Source organism: Lepus europaeus, chromosome 7 (genome assembly GCF_033115175.1).
Source record: "Lepus europaeus isolate LE1 chromosome 7, mLepTim1.pri, whole genome shotgun sequence".
Lineage (NCBI taxonomy): Eukaryota > Metazoa > Chordata > Mammalia > Lagomorpha > Leporidae > Lepus > Lepus europaeus.
The window spans coordinates 4,456,170-4,471,917 of NC_084833.1; the positions used below are offsets into that span (position 1 = coordinate 4,456,170).

The following is a 15,748-nucleotide window of genomic DNA, read 5'->3' on the forward strand; positions in this document are numbered from 1 at the left end:
CAGCCTCCACTTTGACCCCCATCTTATCCTCTGCTGTCTCCCCGAGGACCGAGGCCAGGCCCCGCCATTCCCGGAACCTCCGTGCTGGCATGGCGGAAGGGAGGTAGGAAATGTTTGTTGGACGAATGAACGAATGAATGACTACGTTCTGGGGATGAAGCTCTACAGAGCTTAGGGGCAGAGGCTGTCGGGAGGAGCGCCCTCGGTGCCTGGGCGGGGCGGCTCTGAGCGCCAGGGTCGTGGGCACTGAGACTGGACGGGGGTGGGGTCTCCGCGGGGCAGGAGAGGCCCAAGTGGCAGACACGTGAATATCACTTAGCCCGCACACCCAGCCTGAGATGGCCACTCTCCCCATTTGACAGCTGCGGAAGCTGAGGCACGCCGAGGCGCGCGCCTTGCCCGGGGTGGGGGAAGATCACCAGGGCAGGGGGGTGGTGCTGAGGTTCCAACCCGGGGCTCGCGTCCATGACTCGTGTGGCCCAGCCCGGCACCCAGCAAGCACTGCCACCGACTGTGCAGGTGCCGCCGCGGGCCGAAGCGGGAGTCCAGGGGTCTCGGAGGCCGCGGGAGGCTCTAGCTCCGCCCCGAGCCCGAGTGGCAGCCAATCCAGAGCCGGAGCACGGGGGCGGGCGTGGCCGGCGCCCGTTGCCATGGCAACAAGCGGAGGCCGCGGGCGCGCGCGTGCGCAGACCGCGGAGCGGGTGTTGAACCGGCGAAAGGTGACGTAAAAGCGCGCGGGGTGGAGCGCGGGGCTCGGGACGTCGAAGCCCTGCGTCCTCCGGCACCCGGAGCGCAGGGAGAGCGCACGAGGCGGCGGCGGCGGCCCCAGCCCCAGCCGGACCGGGCCCGGGAGGCGCGGAGCCGACGAGCGAAGCAGCGCCGAGCGCACCGCGCGGGCGGCGCCCCGCCTGGGCCAGGCCCGCTCGGCGCGAACCGCGGCGGTCCGGACCCTGGCCCGGGCTCCCGAGGCCCCGCCCTCCTCGGGCCTCGGGACTAATCGGATTGAGAGCGCGCCGGCTCGGGCCGCGAACTCGCCAATTGCGGAGGGCGGCGGCCACCGCCCAATCCGGAGCAGACAGGTGCGAGGTCCGGAAGACGGCGGCCAATCGGCGGCCGTTGCGGCCTGCGGGGGCGGGGCTCGGCCGGTAAGAAGGCTCGAGTGACGTCTCCGCGCGCCAATAGGGAGTGAGGAGCGGCCGTGCCCGCCCGCCCTTCCGGCCGGAGCGCTCTTTACCAGGGGCGTGCAGCCCGCCTGCCAATCAGAGCGCGGCTGGGCGCCCGGCAGCCAACCCCGGAGGAGCGGCCGGCCGGCGTCCGCCGCACCCAGAGCCGGGGATGTCCTACAAGCCCATCGCCCCCGCCCCCAGCAGCACCCCTGGCTCCAGCACGCCTGGTCCGGGCACGCCGGTCCCCACAGGTGAGGCTCCAGCTGCAGCCCTGCCCGCCTGCCCCGGCGGCCGAGGTCCACGGCGCTGGGCCCGCCGCCTCCCCGCGCGGGGCCTCAGTTTGCTGGCCCGTGGAGTGGGCGTGCTCACGAAGGGCGCGTGGGAGGGGTCCGTGCCCCAAGTTGGTGCGCGTGGAAGGAAGCATCCTCCCGCGGGTCTGGGGCTTGGGCGGCTGGGGGGCGGCGTCCCCGCCCGCGCTGACCTCTGCCCCGCGCCCGGTTGCAGCCGGAAGTGTCCCGTCCCCGTCGGGCTCGGTGCCGGGAGCCGCTGCCCCTTTCAGACCGCTGTTTAACGACTTCGGACCGCCGTCCATGGGCTACGTGCAGGTGGGTGGCCAGGGGCCTGGGGGGGCCGCGCTTACTGCCCTGGGTCGCCTTTTTTTTTTTTTTTTTTTTTTTAATTGGAGAGGCATTCGGATAACAGCGAGCTCCCATCTACGGGGTCACTCCCCAGCTGCCCGCAACCACCAGGTGTGCCCGGCTGAAGGCGAGCTGGGGACTCAAGGTGGCCTCCCTGCTGGGTGGCAGGGACCCGGCTGCTTGCCTGCACCTGCCGCCTCTCGGGGAGGGGGCATCTGCATCGGCGGGGGGCTGCACGCGAGCCCAGCCTGAGTGGGCCGTGGGCATCTCAGCCAGGCCAAATGCCCGGCCCCTCTCGTCTCCTGCCCTAGGCGATGAAGCCCCCCGGCGCCCAGGGCTCGCAGAGCACCTACACGGACCTGCTCTCGGTGATCGAAGAGATGGGAAAGGAGATCCGGCCCACCTACGCGGGCAGCAAGAGCGCCATGGAGCGGCTGAAGCGAGGTGAGCGAGCCCGGCCCCTGGTGACGTGCATTTGGGAGGCAGAGAGAGTCCCGGGCTGGACCAGGGCTGGCGTCACCACCCAGACAGAGCCAGCCCCTCGTTCCACCTGTGCCCCTTGCGGGGAGGGGGGGTCGTGGAGACCCTGCCTGTCACCTCCCCGTCCCACCCTCCACCCCGGGGCTGGACCAGGGCTGGTGTCACCACCCAGACAGAGCCAGCCCCTCGTTCCACCTGTGCCCCTTGCGGGGAGGGGGGGGTCGTGGAGACCCTGCCTGTCACCTCCCCGACCCCGCCCCGGGGCTGGACCAGGGCTGGCACCACCACCCAGACAGAGCCAGCCCCTCGTTCCACCTGTGCCCCTTGGGGGGGACCACAGAGACCCTGCCTGTCACCTCCCTGTCCCCACCCCCCACCCCGGGGCTGGAACAGGGCTGGTGTCACCACCCAGACAGAGCCAGCCCCTCTTCCACCTGTGCCCCATGGTGGGGACCACGGAGACCCTGCCTGTCACCTCCCTGTCCCCACCCTGGGTACCACCTAGGGCTGTGTGCATGGGGGTCTGAGTACCCGCCAGCCCCTCTTCCACCTGTGCCCCTTGGGGGGGACCACAGAGACCCTGCCTGTCACCTCCCCGTCCCCACCCCCCACCTCGGGGCTGGAACAGGGCTGGTGTCACCACCCAGACAGAGCCAGCCCCTCTTCCACCTGTGCCCCATGGTGGGGACCACGGAGACCCTGCCTGTCACCTCCCTGTCCCCACTCCCCACCCCGGGGCTGGAACAGGGCTGGTGTCACCACCCAGACAGAGCCAGCCCCTTGTTCCACCTGTGCCCCTGGGGGGCGCGTGGAGACCCTGCCTGTCACCTCCCTGTCCCCACCCTGGGTACCACCTAGGGCTGTGTGTTTGCATGGGGGTCTGAGGACTGGCCAGCCCCTCTTCCACCTGTGCCCCTTGGGGGGCCATGGAGACCCTGCCTGTCACTTCCCCATCCCCACCCCCCACCCCCTGCCCCGGGGCTGGACCAGGGCTGGCGTCACCACCCAGACAGAGCCAGCCCTCGTTCCACCTGTGCCCCTTGGGGGGGGCCGCGGAGACCCTGCCTGTCACTTCCTTGTCCCCCCCCAGGCATCATCCACGCCCGGGCCCTGGTCAGAGAGTGCCTGGCAGAGACAGAGCGGAATGCCCGCACGTAACGGACCTCTCCGGCCACTGCAGCGCGCCTGCTTCTCCCGGGCCCTCACCCCGAGCTGCACTTCCCGGCCTGGGCTCCTGTCCCGGGTCCCACGGTGGGTGCCCGCCAGGGCCCCGGGGTGGCTCTCGCAGCACTGCCCCGGGCCCCTTCCCCTGCGGGAGCAGCACGGTCACTGGGAGCCCCTCCCCCCATGACCGGCCCCCGGCGAGGACCCCACTGCCGGTTCTCTCACCCAGCTTTTCTCCTCCTTGCCCCCGGCCGCCGCCTCCCCCGAAGGCCTGGCGCCTCCCGCCTTGTCTCCCGGGCCATAGCCACTTTTTCTCGGTGTGTCTTTTGCTAACTATGCCCTTTTTATATAAATAAAAGATGATTTGGAGTTGTTCTCTCAGCGCCGAGCCGGTCTGGGTCTGGGTCGGGGTGGGTCGGGCTGGGAGAGGGGCAGAGGAGGCGCGGGGAGCGGGGAGGCCGCCCGGACCCGGCTTGGCGCCCCCTCGGGCGCTCTGCCCTCGCCCCGGGCTTGGCGGACCCCGCTGACCTTCGCGTGCCACCACCAGGGGGCAGCGCAGGGCCTTGGCCGCCTCCACGCAGGAGGCGCGGGCCCTGCCGAGCCTGGAGGGCGCTTCCTGGGGCGGGGGAAACCGCGCCCTCACCTGCGCGAGCGCCCGGCCCTGGAGGGCTGCGAACATGGACCCCGCCCGAGACGGACACAGGTGTGGGGGAGGGCACGCGCCACTGCTGCTCCCCCCCAGCACCGGGCAGGGCTCCAGGGGAGACCGGCCCATCCTGCGCTGACACTGCCCCGGGGTCTAGGCGGACGTGCGAGGGGAGACCTTGGGACACGCTCAGCGGCTGGCGCAAGGCCCTGCGGTGGGAGCAGTGGCAGCGTGACCCTAGGCCTGGGGCCCCGGAACCCCAACCCCATGGAGGAGGGTCGCGAGCCACCGGCTCCCGCCCAGACCCTGGCCCGCGTTCCTGGGAAGCAGCGAGCCGCCGGCCTTGCCAAGCTCCGCCCCTCGTGGCCCCCGGGAGGGCGGGCGCAAAAAAGGAACCCGGGGTCTCCGGGGACTCGGAGCCGCACAGGAAAGAGCCAGCACCCGGGCAAGGCCTCTGGCCCGCGGCCCGGGGCGGGGCTGCGCGGACCCCGCCGGCCGGGCCCAGGAAGGGGGCGGGGCGGCGGCGGTGACGCGGCGGGGAGGGGCGGCAGGGGCGCGGGCGGGCGGGCCGGCCGGGAGAAAGGTCGGGGCCATGGGCCCGCGCTGCACCTCCAGAGGGGCTGGCCTGCGCTGGAACCCGAGGCCGGGGCTGGGGGCGCTCCGGGCTCCGGCCCGCAGGCCGGCCGCCCCCGCATGAGCCCTGAACTGGAGGTAAGCGGTTGGCTGGCGAACCAAGGCGCAGAGGGAAGTGGGGACGGCCGGGCCTCTCGCCCGCTCGCTGGGGGGGGGGGGGGAATGGAGGTGGAGGTGGCGGCGGGGGTGGGGGGCGGGGTGCCCGCGGCAGAACCTTGGTGCCTGGTTAGGTCGCAGGTGGGCGGAGCGGTCTCCTGGGGCCGGAGCCCGCGCGATTCCTAGTGGAGCACCCTGGCTCCAGTCCTAGGGGGTCAGCCTGGGGGAGGATGACGGACCAGGAGAGAGCGCGGGGCGGGGGTCCTGGAGGGATGCTGGCGGGGGGGAGTATATGACTGGCTGCCTGCCGGGCTGTCCGGTTTTGGCAGGTGGGTTCGGGTGCGGCGCGGGAGGGGGGGCAGTGTCAGAGATGCTGGGGCGCACGGGCGCGCTCTGGCCAGGGCCAGACGCAAGGCTTCGGTGGACGTCCGGCAGCGGAGGGACGCGGGACCGGACAGACCCGGGAGAGGGGTCCAGGAGGCGGGTCCCCGGGGGGCTGGTCTTGGAGGGCGGTCCCGGAAGGAGGGGCTCGGGGGCTCCTAGGGGCACGGCCCCGGAGGGATGCCGTTCCCTGGGCGCTAAGGCGAGGCTGGCCGGACCCTTGCTCGCTGGCCCGCGCCCGCGGCTCCGAGGGGGGCCCGCGTCAGCGCGCGGTTGCCATGGCGACGGGCGGGCGGGGGGCGGGGGCTCGCGGAAAGGAGGTCAGCGCCGAGCGGGGCTGCGCCTCCGGCCCCCGGCGGCGCGGGTGGCAGCGCTGGGCTCGCCTCCGCCTCGCCCGCGGCGGGCCCGGGCATGGGGTCCCGCAGCCCGAGCCCTCGGGCGGGCGCGCAGGGCTCGGGGCCGCGCGCCGCCGCCGCCCCGCACTGACGGCCGCGCCGTGCCCTGCGCCAGGCGGAGCGGAGGCCGCGCGCGGCCCGCCGGGCGCCGTCAGGATGCTCATCAAGGAGTACCACATCCTGCTGCCCATGAGCCTGGACGAATACCAGGTGGCCCAGCTGTACATGATTCAGGTGAGGGCGAAGGGGAGGAGCGCCGCGGGGGGCCGGCCCGACCCCAGCCAGAGACGTGCGGGCCTGGAAGGGGCTCGGGGCCCCAGGGAGCAGAGGCCCCTGCTCCGCTGCGGGAGGGGCTGGGGTAAGGGCTTCGGGCAAAGGGGCAGGGAGGCCGAGGGGCGCCCCCACCCCACTCCGCCCACGTCTGATCCCCTGTAATCCTCCAAGCTTTAATCCCCTGGGGAGGCAGCAAGGAAGGGGGGGCCCGGTGGGGATGGGGTCTAGAGGACCAGGCCCCACAGCTGGGACAGGCGCGCGCCGGCGGGGACCCTAGGCTGAGGGAGGGGGTCAGCGCTTAGTTCGAGAAGAGTGGGCCTGGGCAGTTCCAGATCTGTCCCCCAGGACGGGGCGGGGGTGTCAGAGACCAGAGGTTCTGGGGTTGAATGGGCCAGGTTTGGCCTCCAGAGCCCTAGAAGGTCCGGCTGTGAGGATGCTCTCGAGCTACGGAGGCTGCGGCAGGAGCTGGGGTTGGGGTCCCGGGAGGCAGGGGCCAGGTCGGGTGCTCCCAGAGCTGGGGTCTTGGCTCATCTCCTTTGATCCTGCCACCCTGAGCACCCTGGCAGGCAGCCCGCCAGCTGCCCTCCCCTGCCTCCAGTCCTCCCCCCCGCCCCGGCCGTGTCCACAGGGGGGTCCGGTTGTCATCTCGGCCAGGCCTTCCCCATCACCAAAACCGCCGTCCCTACCTCGTCACCCCCTCCAGTCTGATTCCCATGGCACTTACCAGCCCCTGCCATTGCTCTTTGCGCCCCGAGAAGGTAACCTTTGTTCCGTCATCAGTAGAGCCCCATCACTATCGATCACTATCGTCCCAATCAATGGCTGGAGTGGGAACAGACGCTGCACCTTGCATGTGGGGTTGCAGAACCCCACAGGGGACCAGGGACCCGGCCATGCCCTTGACCCTGATCCCAGGGAGCCAGGGTCCGCTTCAGGGAGTTGGAAAGGCCGTGCGGGGGGCCAGGCCCAAGCAGTGGCGGGTGGGGAGGGTCCCTGGAGCTGAGCTGGGGCTGAGCCCGCTGCTCTGCTGTGCCCTGGGCTACAGAAAAAGAGCCGGGAGGAGTCTAGTGGTGAGGGCAGCGGCGTGGAGATCCTGGCCAACCGACCCTACACGGATGGGCCCGGAGGCAGCGGGCAGTACACGCACAAGGTGTACCATGTGGGCTCCCACATCCCAGGCTGGTTCCGGGCGCTGCTGCCCAAGGCCGCCCTGCAGGTGGAGGAGGAGTCATGGAACGCGTACCCCTACACGCGGACACGGTGAGCACGCAGCGAGGGCTTGGGGCGGGCGGTGGGGAGCATGCCCGGTGGGCACACGAGTGACCCTTGCCCTCGGCCCAGGTACACCTGCCCCTTCGTGGAGAAGTTCTCCATTGAAATCGAGACCTATTACCTACCTGACGGCGGGCAGCAGCCGAACGTGTTCAACCTGAGCGGGGCTGAGAGAAGACAGCGCATCCTGGGTGAGGCCTGGAGGCCCCCTGCCACCCCCTCCCCCGGGCACAGCTCCCCCACGGGCCTCAGCTTCCTCTCCGGGAACCCCTGGGGGAGACAGGGGCTGGAAGGGGCGGGCGTTGTTCAGTGCCTGCTGGGACCCCGCAGACACCATCGACATCGTGCGGGATGCCGTGGCCCCGGGCGAGTACAAGGCGGAAGAGGACCCTCGGTTGTACCGCTCGGTGAAGACGGGCCGGGGGCCGCTGGCGGACGACTGGGCGCGGACGGCAGCCCAGACGGGGCCGCTCATGTGCGCCTACAAGCTGTGCAAGGTGGAGTTCCGTTACTGGGGCATGCAGGCCAAGATCGAGCAGTTTATCCACGACGTCGGTGAGCACCCCCCACACCCCCAGCCCCGATGAGGTGGGGGATGGCACAGTCGGGTGGGGCCGGAGGTGCTAGAGCGGTGAGGTGGAGGGGAAGCCGGTGACACTCACTCCGAGGTCCTCCTTGGCACCCTGGTTCAGAGACGCTGCCGGTCCCAAAGACCCTGTGGCCGCCGCAGGAGGGCCCCAGGCCCAGATGCGGGCTGAGGCCACGACTCCCAGGTCATTCTCCCTGGTGTCCGGCAGCCCCCGTGGACACCCCTCCCCTAAGCCAGACCCCACAGCTCCTGCGGGGCAGCCCCGCCCCCTCCCCGGCGGGGGGAGCCGACAGCCTGGTCTCCGATGCGCTGCAGACCCCGTGGCACCCAGCACCCCCTGGCCATGGAGCACCTTTGTTTCTGCTCCGTGCACGGGGAAGGCTCGGCGTGGACCGGGGGTCTCCATGCATCAGCTTCAGGGGCGGGGCTGCTTTCGAACCCCAGGCCAGCCGCAGGGTCGGGACCGCCGAGGAGGTGCACACGCTCTGCCTTGTACCCAGAAAAATACCAAAAAGGCCCCCGTGAGAAAAGTAAAACCACGCACCTGTACAACCGCCGCGTGCACTCAGAGCTGGTTCCTTCCTGGAGCTGAGAACAGCAGCATTACTGCTTTGTTTATTTTAGCGTACGATATTTAAAAGTTTCCTTATTTCTCTCTGGAGATGAAAATATCCCAGACCAGGTATCATCTTTCACTCAACTTCCTTGAGTGCCAGCAGTTCCATTAACTATTAACACCCTCCGTGACTGGCAGCGACTTCATTAACTGTTAACACTTTAATTGACTGTTAACTCCTCAGACGTCCCCAGGAACGCAGCAGGGCAGTGCTCAGAACCAGGGTGTCCAGGGGGAGCCGAGGCAGTGGGCAGCGAGGAGGCAGGAGGACAGATGCCCCAGTTTCCACTCGTGTCCCCTGGGGGGCACTGGCCCACTTCGAGGCTCTGGTGGGGGGCGTTCCCAGGGGGGCCACTGCCTGACCTCTAGGGGAAGAGGGGTGGGGGGAGGCCCGGCTCTCACGCCCGGGCGCCCGCAGGTCTGCGCCGCGTGATGCTGCGGGCCCACCGCCAGGCCTGGTGCTGGCAGGACGAGTGGACGGAGCTCAGCATGGCCGACATCCGGGCGCTGGAGGAGGAGACCGCACGCATGCTGGCCCAGCGCATGGCCAAGTGCAACACGGGCAGTGAGGGGTCTGAGGCCCAGCCCCCCGGGAAACCCAGCGTGGAGGCTCGAGCCGGGGCTGGCCACGCGGCCACTCCAGATGGGCCCGCCGCGGCCCCCGGCCCCGACGCCTCGCCGGACACCAGCTTCGGCAAGCAGTGGTCATCGTCCTCCCGCTCCTCCTACTCGTCCCAGCACGGGGGTGAGGCCGGGCCGGAGCCGGGGGGGGGGGGGCTGGGGACGGGGGTGCGGGGGGGGACTGGGGACGGGCTGGGGGGGGCCGGGACGGGCTGGGGCGAGCCGGGGGCGGGCTGGGGGGGGCAGGGGCGGGCCGGAGCCGGGGTGGGGCTGGGGACGGGGGTGGGGGGGTGGGCTGGGGGGGACAGGGGCGGGGACGGGGGGGCTGGGGCCGGGGGCGGGGGGGGGGGATGGGCCGGGGGCCTGCCCGGAGTGACCCTCCCGGCCGGCTCGGGCTGAGGCGTGGCTGCCCCGCAGGGGGCGTGTCTCCACAGAGCTTGTCCGAGTGGCGCATGCAGAACATCGCCCGCGACTCCGAGAACAGCTCCGAGGACGAGTTCTTCGACGCCCACGGTGGGCACTGAGGCCCTGGGGCCCTAGCTCGGGAGGGGGCGGATCCTTGGGTAGTTCCGCCCCCTGGAACAGCCCCGCCCCTAGAAGGCTGCTGGGACCTTGGGTAGCTCTGCCCTTGACACAGCCCCACCCTCAGAAGTCTGCTGGGGGCGGGGCCATGGGTCGCTCCGCCCTCTGATGCAGGCTCCTAGAGACTTGTTGGGGCGGGGGCGGGGCCTCAGGTCGCCCCGCCCTGACGCGGCCCCGCCCCGCCCCCTCAGAGGGTTTCTCGGACAGTGACGAGGTCTTCCCCAAGGAAATGACCAAGTGGAACTCCAATGACTTCATCGATGCCTTCGCCTCGCCCTCAGAGGCTGAGGGGGCGCCAGGTAAGGAGCCCGCCTCGGACGCCATGCGGCCGGCGGGGACCCTGGGGTTCTAAAGGGGCGCCGGAGCTGGGCCGTCAGAGCCAGGAGCCAGGGGCTTCTGCCAGGTCTCCCACGCGGGCGCAGGGGCCCGGGCACTTGGGCCATCTCCGCTGCTTGCCCAGGGCACTAGCAGGGGACTGGGCGGCTGAGGCTCCTCCGCTCCCCCTCACCGGCTCCCCCTGCCCCACAGAGCCTGGAACCGAGGCCACTAAAGGCCTGGAGGATGGGACCCGCGCATCCCGGGACTCTGAGGCAAGCACACCGCCCCGCGGACGCCCTGCCCGCCCGCTGGCGCGGCCGCCGCCTGACAGCCCGGCGCCCCGGTGCACCCTGCAGGGCCCTGATGGAGCCAGGGAGCTGGGCGCCGAGGCCTGCGCCGTGCACGCCCTCTTCCTCATCCTGCACAGTGGCAACATCTTGGACTCGGGCCCTGGAGACGCCAGCTCCAAGCAGGCCGACGTGCAGACCCTGAGCTCGGCCTTTGAGGCCGTCACCCGCGTCCACTTCCCTGAGGCCCTGGGCCACGTGGCACTGCGGCTGGTGCCCTGCCCACCCATCTGCGCCACCGCCTACGCTCTCGTCTCCAAGTACTGGCCAGCGGGCGCCCAGGGCCCCCCAGGCAGACTCGGGGGCCTGTGGGGGGAGGGGGAGCCCCACCCTGGCTCAGCGCCCACCGTGGTTGCACCTGTTTCTAATCAAGTGCTCTTGGGCGCTGACGCTCCCCATAGCAGTCCCACGGGGTTGGGGGCTTGGGTGGCAGTGGTGGGGCTGCAGGACCCCCCCCCACCTGCCTGTCATGCCCCTCCTCCTGCAGCCTGAGCCCCTACAGCCACGATGGGGACAGCCTGTCCCGCTCCCAGGACCACATCCCGCTGGCCGCCCTGCCGCTGCTGGCCACCTCCTCCTCCCGCTACCAGGGCGCTGTGGCCACCGTCATCGCGCGCACCAACCAGGCCTACGCGGCCTTCCTGCGCTCGGCTGAGGGCGCTGGCTTCTGCGGGCAGGTCAGGGGCTGGGGACGCTCCCTGGATACTCCCAGCCGCCGTGGCCAGGCCTGCGTGGTGACAGGCGTCTCTCCCAGGTGGTGCTGATCGGAGACGGTGTTGGTGGCATCCTGGGCTTCGATGCGCTCTGCCACAGCGCCGGCACCGGGAGCCGGGGCAGCAGCCGCCGGGGGAGCATGGTCAGTGTGGCCGCACCCAGCCTCCTCGGGAGGGGGTGTCGCTGTCTGTCTCTGGGTCTCTGCCCCCTGGGTTCTCCTACAGCCTGTGTAGCCCGTTTCCCTCGGAGCTGAGCCCTGCCCACCCCATCCTCTCTCCTCGCTCCCACTAAGTAGGAATGTGACGCCCGGGACTAAGCTTTCCACCCCCTGTTCCATCCAGAACAATGAGCTGCTCTCCCCGGAGCTGGGCCCCGTGCGGGACCCACTGGCCGATGGGGTGGAGGGGCTGGGTCGGGCCAGCCCGGAGCCCTCCACCCTGCCTGCCCAGCGCATGCCCAGCGGCATGGCCCGTCCTGAGCCCGAGGGTGCTCAGAACAGGTGAGAGCGGCCTCACCCCTGCCCTGGCCGCAGGCCCCGGGAGGCGGCCGGGAGGGGCCCGGTGGACCCTGGAGGTGGCCACCCTGAGCACCCCTCTGCCCCGCAGCCTGCAGGCAGCCCCTGCCGCCGCCTCCGGGGAGCCCCGCCGGGCAAGCACAGCCTCCTGCCCACCTGCTGCCGGCCCCGAGGCGCCCGACGGCCCCACCGGTGCAGCCCGCCTTGACTTCAAGGTCTCCGGCTTCTTTCTCTTCGGCTCCCCGCTGGGCCTGGTGCTGGCTCTGCGCAAGACCGTGATGCCCGCCTTGGAGGGTGAGCCTGGGGGCCCCTCTCCCCAGCTCCCCTTGCCTGTCCCCCTCCCAGATGCCCCCCACTGTGCTCCCCACGAGATGGTCTCCATGATGGGGTTCAGCGGGCACCAAGAGTGTGTCATCCTGAGCTGAAGGCTACCATCGCTTCTTAGCCGGAGCAGCGAGAGGAGCCTGTCCCTGTCCCCAGCTCCCAGACTGACTCCTCCCACCCCCCCTCTCTCCTGGGTGCCCAGTGGCCCAGATGCGGCCGGCCTGCGAGCAGATCTACAACCTCTTCCACGCCGCCGACCCCTGCGCCTCCCGCCTGGAGCCTCTGCTGGCCCCCAAGTTCCAGGCCATCGCCCCACTGGCTGTGCCCCGCTACCAAAAGTTTCCCCTGGGAGACGGCTCGTCCCTGCTGCTGGGTATGCCCCCCAAGCAAGACAGAGGGGACAGGGGAAGGAGGCGGGCGCTAGTTCCCACAGTGTGGGTGCCCTCTGGATCCCTCGGAGCCCCTGAGCTGTGTCCAGGACCCGGGGCAGCAGTGGGGGCTCAGCCAGAGAGAGGCTGCCACGCAGGCATCAGGGCAGCTGTGAGCGGGTGGTCGCTGTGTCTGGGGCCCTGGATGCACTTGCCTGTGGGCCCCCTGGTCTGTCCCCGCAGCCCCCGAGACCAGTGGGGCTGTGTGGGGACAGGTGTGCGTGTGGGGTGCTGCCTCCTGGGGTGAGCCAAGGGGGAGACAGCGCCCCCCACTCCCACTCAGGCGAGTCCCGGGGGGTGGTGGGAGGCAGGCAGGGGTGCAGGGCCTGCTGTTGAGCTCGCGGGGCCCTGCCAGCCGACACTCTGCAGGCACACTCGGGCCTCTTCCTGGAGGAGCTGGACGCACTGGTGCCCTCGACGCCCACCTCGGCCGGCGGCGGCTTCTGGAAGGGCAGCGAGTTAGGCACTGAGCCCCCCGCCCAGCCAGCGGCCCCCAGCACCACCACGGAGGTGGTTAAGAGTAAGACGGGTGCCGGCCTGGGGGGAGCGGGCTCACTCCCACCGCCAAGCCCCGCGTGCAGTAGCCCCGCCCAGCGCTTGCTCTGCACGGCTGCGTGGGGCAGACAGGCGCTGACTGATGGCCCCCACGTGCAGTCCTGGAGCGCTGGTGGGGGACCAAGCGCATCGACTACTCGCTGTACTGCCCCGAGGCGCTCACCGCCTTCCCCACCGTCACCCTGCCCCACCTCTTCCACGCCAGCTACTGGGAGTCGGCCGACGTGGTGGCCTTCATCCTGCGCCAGGTGGGCCTGCGGAGGGGTCCAGGGCGGCGCAGTGCCGTGGCCCGCCCCCGGCCCGCCCCGGTCACGCGGCCTCACCCCGTGTGCCCCCCAGGTAATTGAGAAGGAGCGGCCGCAGCTGGCGGAGTGCGAGGAGCCGTCGGTCTACAGCCCGGCCTTCCCCCGGGAGAAGTGGCAGCGCAAGCGCACGCAGGTCAAGATCCGGGTGCGTGCCCTGCCCCTGCGCCCGCCCCCGCAGCCACGCCCCGCAGCCGTCCACACACAGGCACCCACGATCCCGGGGCCGGGTCCACAAACGTCCCCCCCAGGCCCCTTCCGCGGGGTGGGCGCTGGGGAGCCCCTCCAGCTCGCCGCCTCCCCCTCCTGTCCCGGCCGCACGCGCTCACCCTGTCTTCTGCCGCCAGAACGTCACTTCCAACCACCGCGCAAGCGACACGGTGGTGTGCGAGGGCCGCCCCCAGGTGCTCAGCGGCCGCTTCATGTACGGGCCCTTGGACGTGGTCACGCTCACCGGGGAGAAGGTCAGGAGCCCGAGGCCCTGCCCGCCCCCTCTGTTCGCCCTGGCGCAGCCCCGGCCATCCGTGGACCTCTCTGCCCGCCCCCGCAGGTGGACGTCTACATCATGACGCAGCCGCTGTCGGGCAAGTGGATCCACTTCGGCACCGAGGTCACCAACAGCTCGGGCCGCCTCACCTTCTCCGTGGCCCCCGGGCGCGCGCTGGGCATTGGTGTCTACCCCGTGCGCATGGTGGTCAGGTGAGCGCCGGAGGGCTGGGGACAGGCTGGGGCCGGCCGCGCCCCGGGCCACTCACGGCCCCACGGACCACAGGGGCGACCACACGTACGCCGAGTGCTGCCTGACGGTCGTGGCCCGCGGCACGGAGGCTGTGGTCTTCAGCATCGACGGCTCCTTCACGGCCAGCGTCTCCATCATGGGCAGCGACCCCAAGGTGCGCGCCGGCGCCGTGGACGTGGTCAGGTAGGAGCCGCCGCCCCGCTCGCCGCCGAGGCCCGCGGCGCCCGTGTGGCCGGCGGCGGTGACCTAGCGTGCTCTGGCAGGCACTGGCAGGACGCCGGCTACCTGATCCTGTACGTGACGGGCCGGCCGGACATGCAGAAGCACCGCGTGGTGGCCTGGCTGTCCCAGCACAACTTCCCCCACGGCGTCGTCTCCTTCTGCGACGGCCTCAGCCACGACCCGCTGCGCCAAAAGGCCATGTTCCTGCAGAGCCTGGTGCAGGAGGTGCGGTGGGGAGGGGCCCCAGACCCTGGGGCACGGCAGGGGGCTCTGCGGTGCTGGGCGCCCGGCCCGGCCCCACCCCGCCCCCGTGACCAGCCGGGACCCTGTTTCTGTCTCCACCTGCCCGGCCTCCCCACCACAGGTGGAACTGAATATCGTGGCCGGCTATGGGTCTCCCAAAGACGTGGCTGTGTACGCGGCGCTGGGCCTGTCCCCGAGCCAGACCTACATCGTGGGACGTGCGGTGCGGAAGCTGCAGGCGCAGTGTCAGGTGAGGGCCCAGGGAGCGAGGGGAGCCAGGGCCGAGCAGCCTGTGCCCAAGGCCGTGAGGACCACCGCGCCCATGCAGGGCCTCAGGGACCCTGGGTTCCTCCTGGGACGGGCTCGCGGCCATCCTGGCACAGCCAGGCTGACCTGGGTGGTGACCCAGGCCGGGAGACGCTGGGCACACTCCCCCACTCTCATGGCCTGGGGCCTAGGCTCCACCTTTTTGAGTGTTTCTTGTGTAAAACGTAAATGACAGTGGCCTTGACCTCATCAACTTGTAAAATCCCAGCCCGGCACAAAGCAAGCGCCTGCCAGATGCTGGCAGAAAGACCCCATCCACAGATGAGAAGACTGAGGCCCGGAGGGAGGCAGACGTGGTAGTGAAGCCAGGGCACGCTGGGCTCCCTGCGTACCCAACAGCCTCAGGGTGGGCTGTGCCGGGCCTGCCAGAGACCCCCACCCCGCTGCAGGAGCCTGCGTGGAACAGGAGCGGTGCGTGGACCTCACCCCTGCCCGCTCTGCCCACAGTTCCTGTCGGACGGCTACGTGGCCCACCTGGGCCAGCTGGAGGCGGGCGCCCACTCCCACGCGGCCCCAGGACCACCGCGGGCAGCCTTGGCCAAGAGCAGCTACGGCGTGGCTGCGCCCGTGGACTTCCTCCGGAAGCAGAGCCAGCTGCTGCGCTCCAGGGGCCCCAGCCAGGCGGAGCGCGAGGGCCCGGGGACGCCGCCCACCGCCCTGGCCCGTGGCAAAGCCCGGAGCATCAGCCTCAAGCTGGACAGCGAAGAAGAGTGAACCGGACCCCACCCTCGCCGAAGCACACCAGGGGCCACAGGCCCCGGGGCTGCGGTGGGAGGGGGGGGGCCGCGCCCCACACCCCTGCACCTGTGTCTGCCCCTCGGTGTTACTTCCCTTTTGTGGGGGACCTGGCCCCAGGGGAGCGAGGAGGGAGTGGGCGAGGGCCCTGCGGCTTCTCCGGTGTGTGTAGACCCACGAAATAAACACCGCCTGCAGCCCACCGCACTGCCCACCTGCCCGGCCCCGCAGGGAGGGAAGTGGGGGTGGGAGAGGGGTCGCGCCCACCCAGGGGCGCCAGCCAGCCCTGGCTTGTCCTTGGACGCTCTGCTTCCGGGCGGGAGGGCTGCCCTGGGAGACGAGTCACCTGCTCGTGCTGCCCCGACCCCCCCAGGCCATACTTCCTTTGTGACACAGCTCACCCTTGGCTCTTCCCCAGAGGGGCACCT

General features: G+C 71.0%; 2 protein-coding genes across 4 annotated transcripts; both read left to right on the forward strand.

Moving 5' to 3' along the window:
• Nucleotides 1-945: 945 nt before the first annotated feature.
• CDK2AP2 (cyclin dependent kinase 2 associated protein 2) lies at nt 946-3,817 on the forward strand. Its single transcript, XM_062197730.1, has 4 exons — nt 946-1,417; nt 1,671-1,771; nt 2,116-2,248; nt 3,375-3,817. The coding sequence occupies exons 1-4, from the start codon at nt 1,336-1,338 to the stop codon at nt 3,440-3,442; spliced, it is 384 nt and encodes a 127-aa protein (XP_062053714.1). The 5' UTR covers nt 946-1,335; the 3' UTR covers nt 3,443-3,817.
• Nucleotides 3,818-4,683: 866 nt separating this feature from the next.
• PITPNM1 (phosphatidylinositol transfer protein membrane associated 1) lies at nt 4,684-15,517 on the forward strand. Of its 3 annotated transcripts, none has more exons than XM_062195725.1 (24): nt 4,684-4,805; nt 5,715-5,833; nt 6,918-7,132; nt 7,214-7,335; nt 7,475-7,699; nt 8,768-9,094; nt 9,388-9,483; nt 9,744-9,851; nt 10,081-10,142; nt 10,227-10,477; nt 10,705-10,894; nt 10,972-11,073; nt 11,273-11,430; nt 11,537-11,739; nt 11,972-12,142; nt 12,553-12,717; nt 12,852-13,000; nt 13,092-13,202; nt 13,402-13,518; nt 13,605-13,753; nt 13,827-13,947; nt 14,057-14,240; nt 14,380-14,508; nt 15,033-15,517. In XM_062195725.1, exons 2-24 carry the CDS (start codon nt 5,756-5,758, stop codon nt 15,503-15,505), a joined length of 3,906 nt encoding a protein of 1,301 aa, XP_062051709.1. In that variant the 5' UTR covers nt 4,684-4,805; nt 5,715-5,755; the 3' UTR covers nt 15,506-15,517. The 3 variants fall into 3 exon arrangements, with proteins under 3 accessions (XP_062051709.1, XP_062051710.1, XP_062051711.1); XM_062195726.1 differs by having other exon boundaries at nt 4,685-4,805; nt 13,827-13,976; nt 15,033-15,396; XM_062195727.1 differs by lacking the exons at nt 4,684-4,805; nt 5,715-5,833; nt 6,918-7,132; nt 7,214-7,335; nt 7,475-7,699 and having other exon boundaries at nt 8,898-9,094; nt 9,405-9,483.
• The last annotated feature ends 231 nt before the right edge of the window (nt 15,518-15,748 follow it).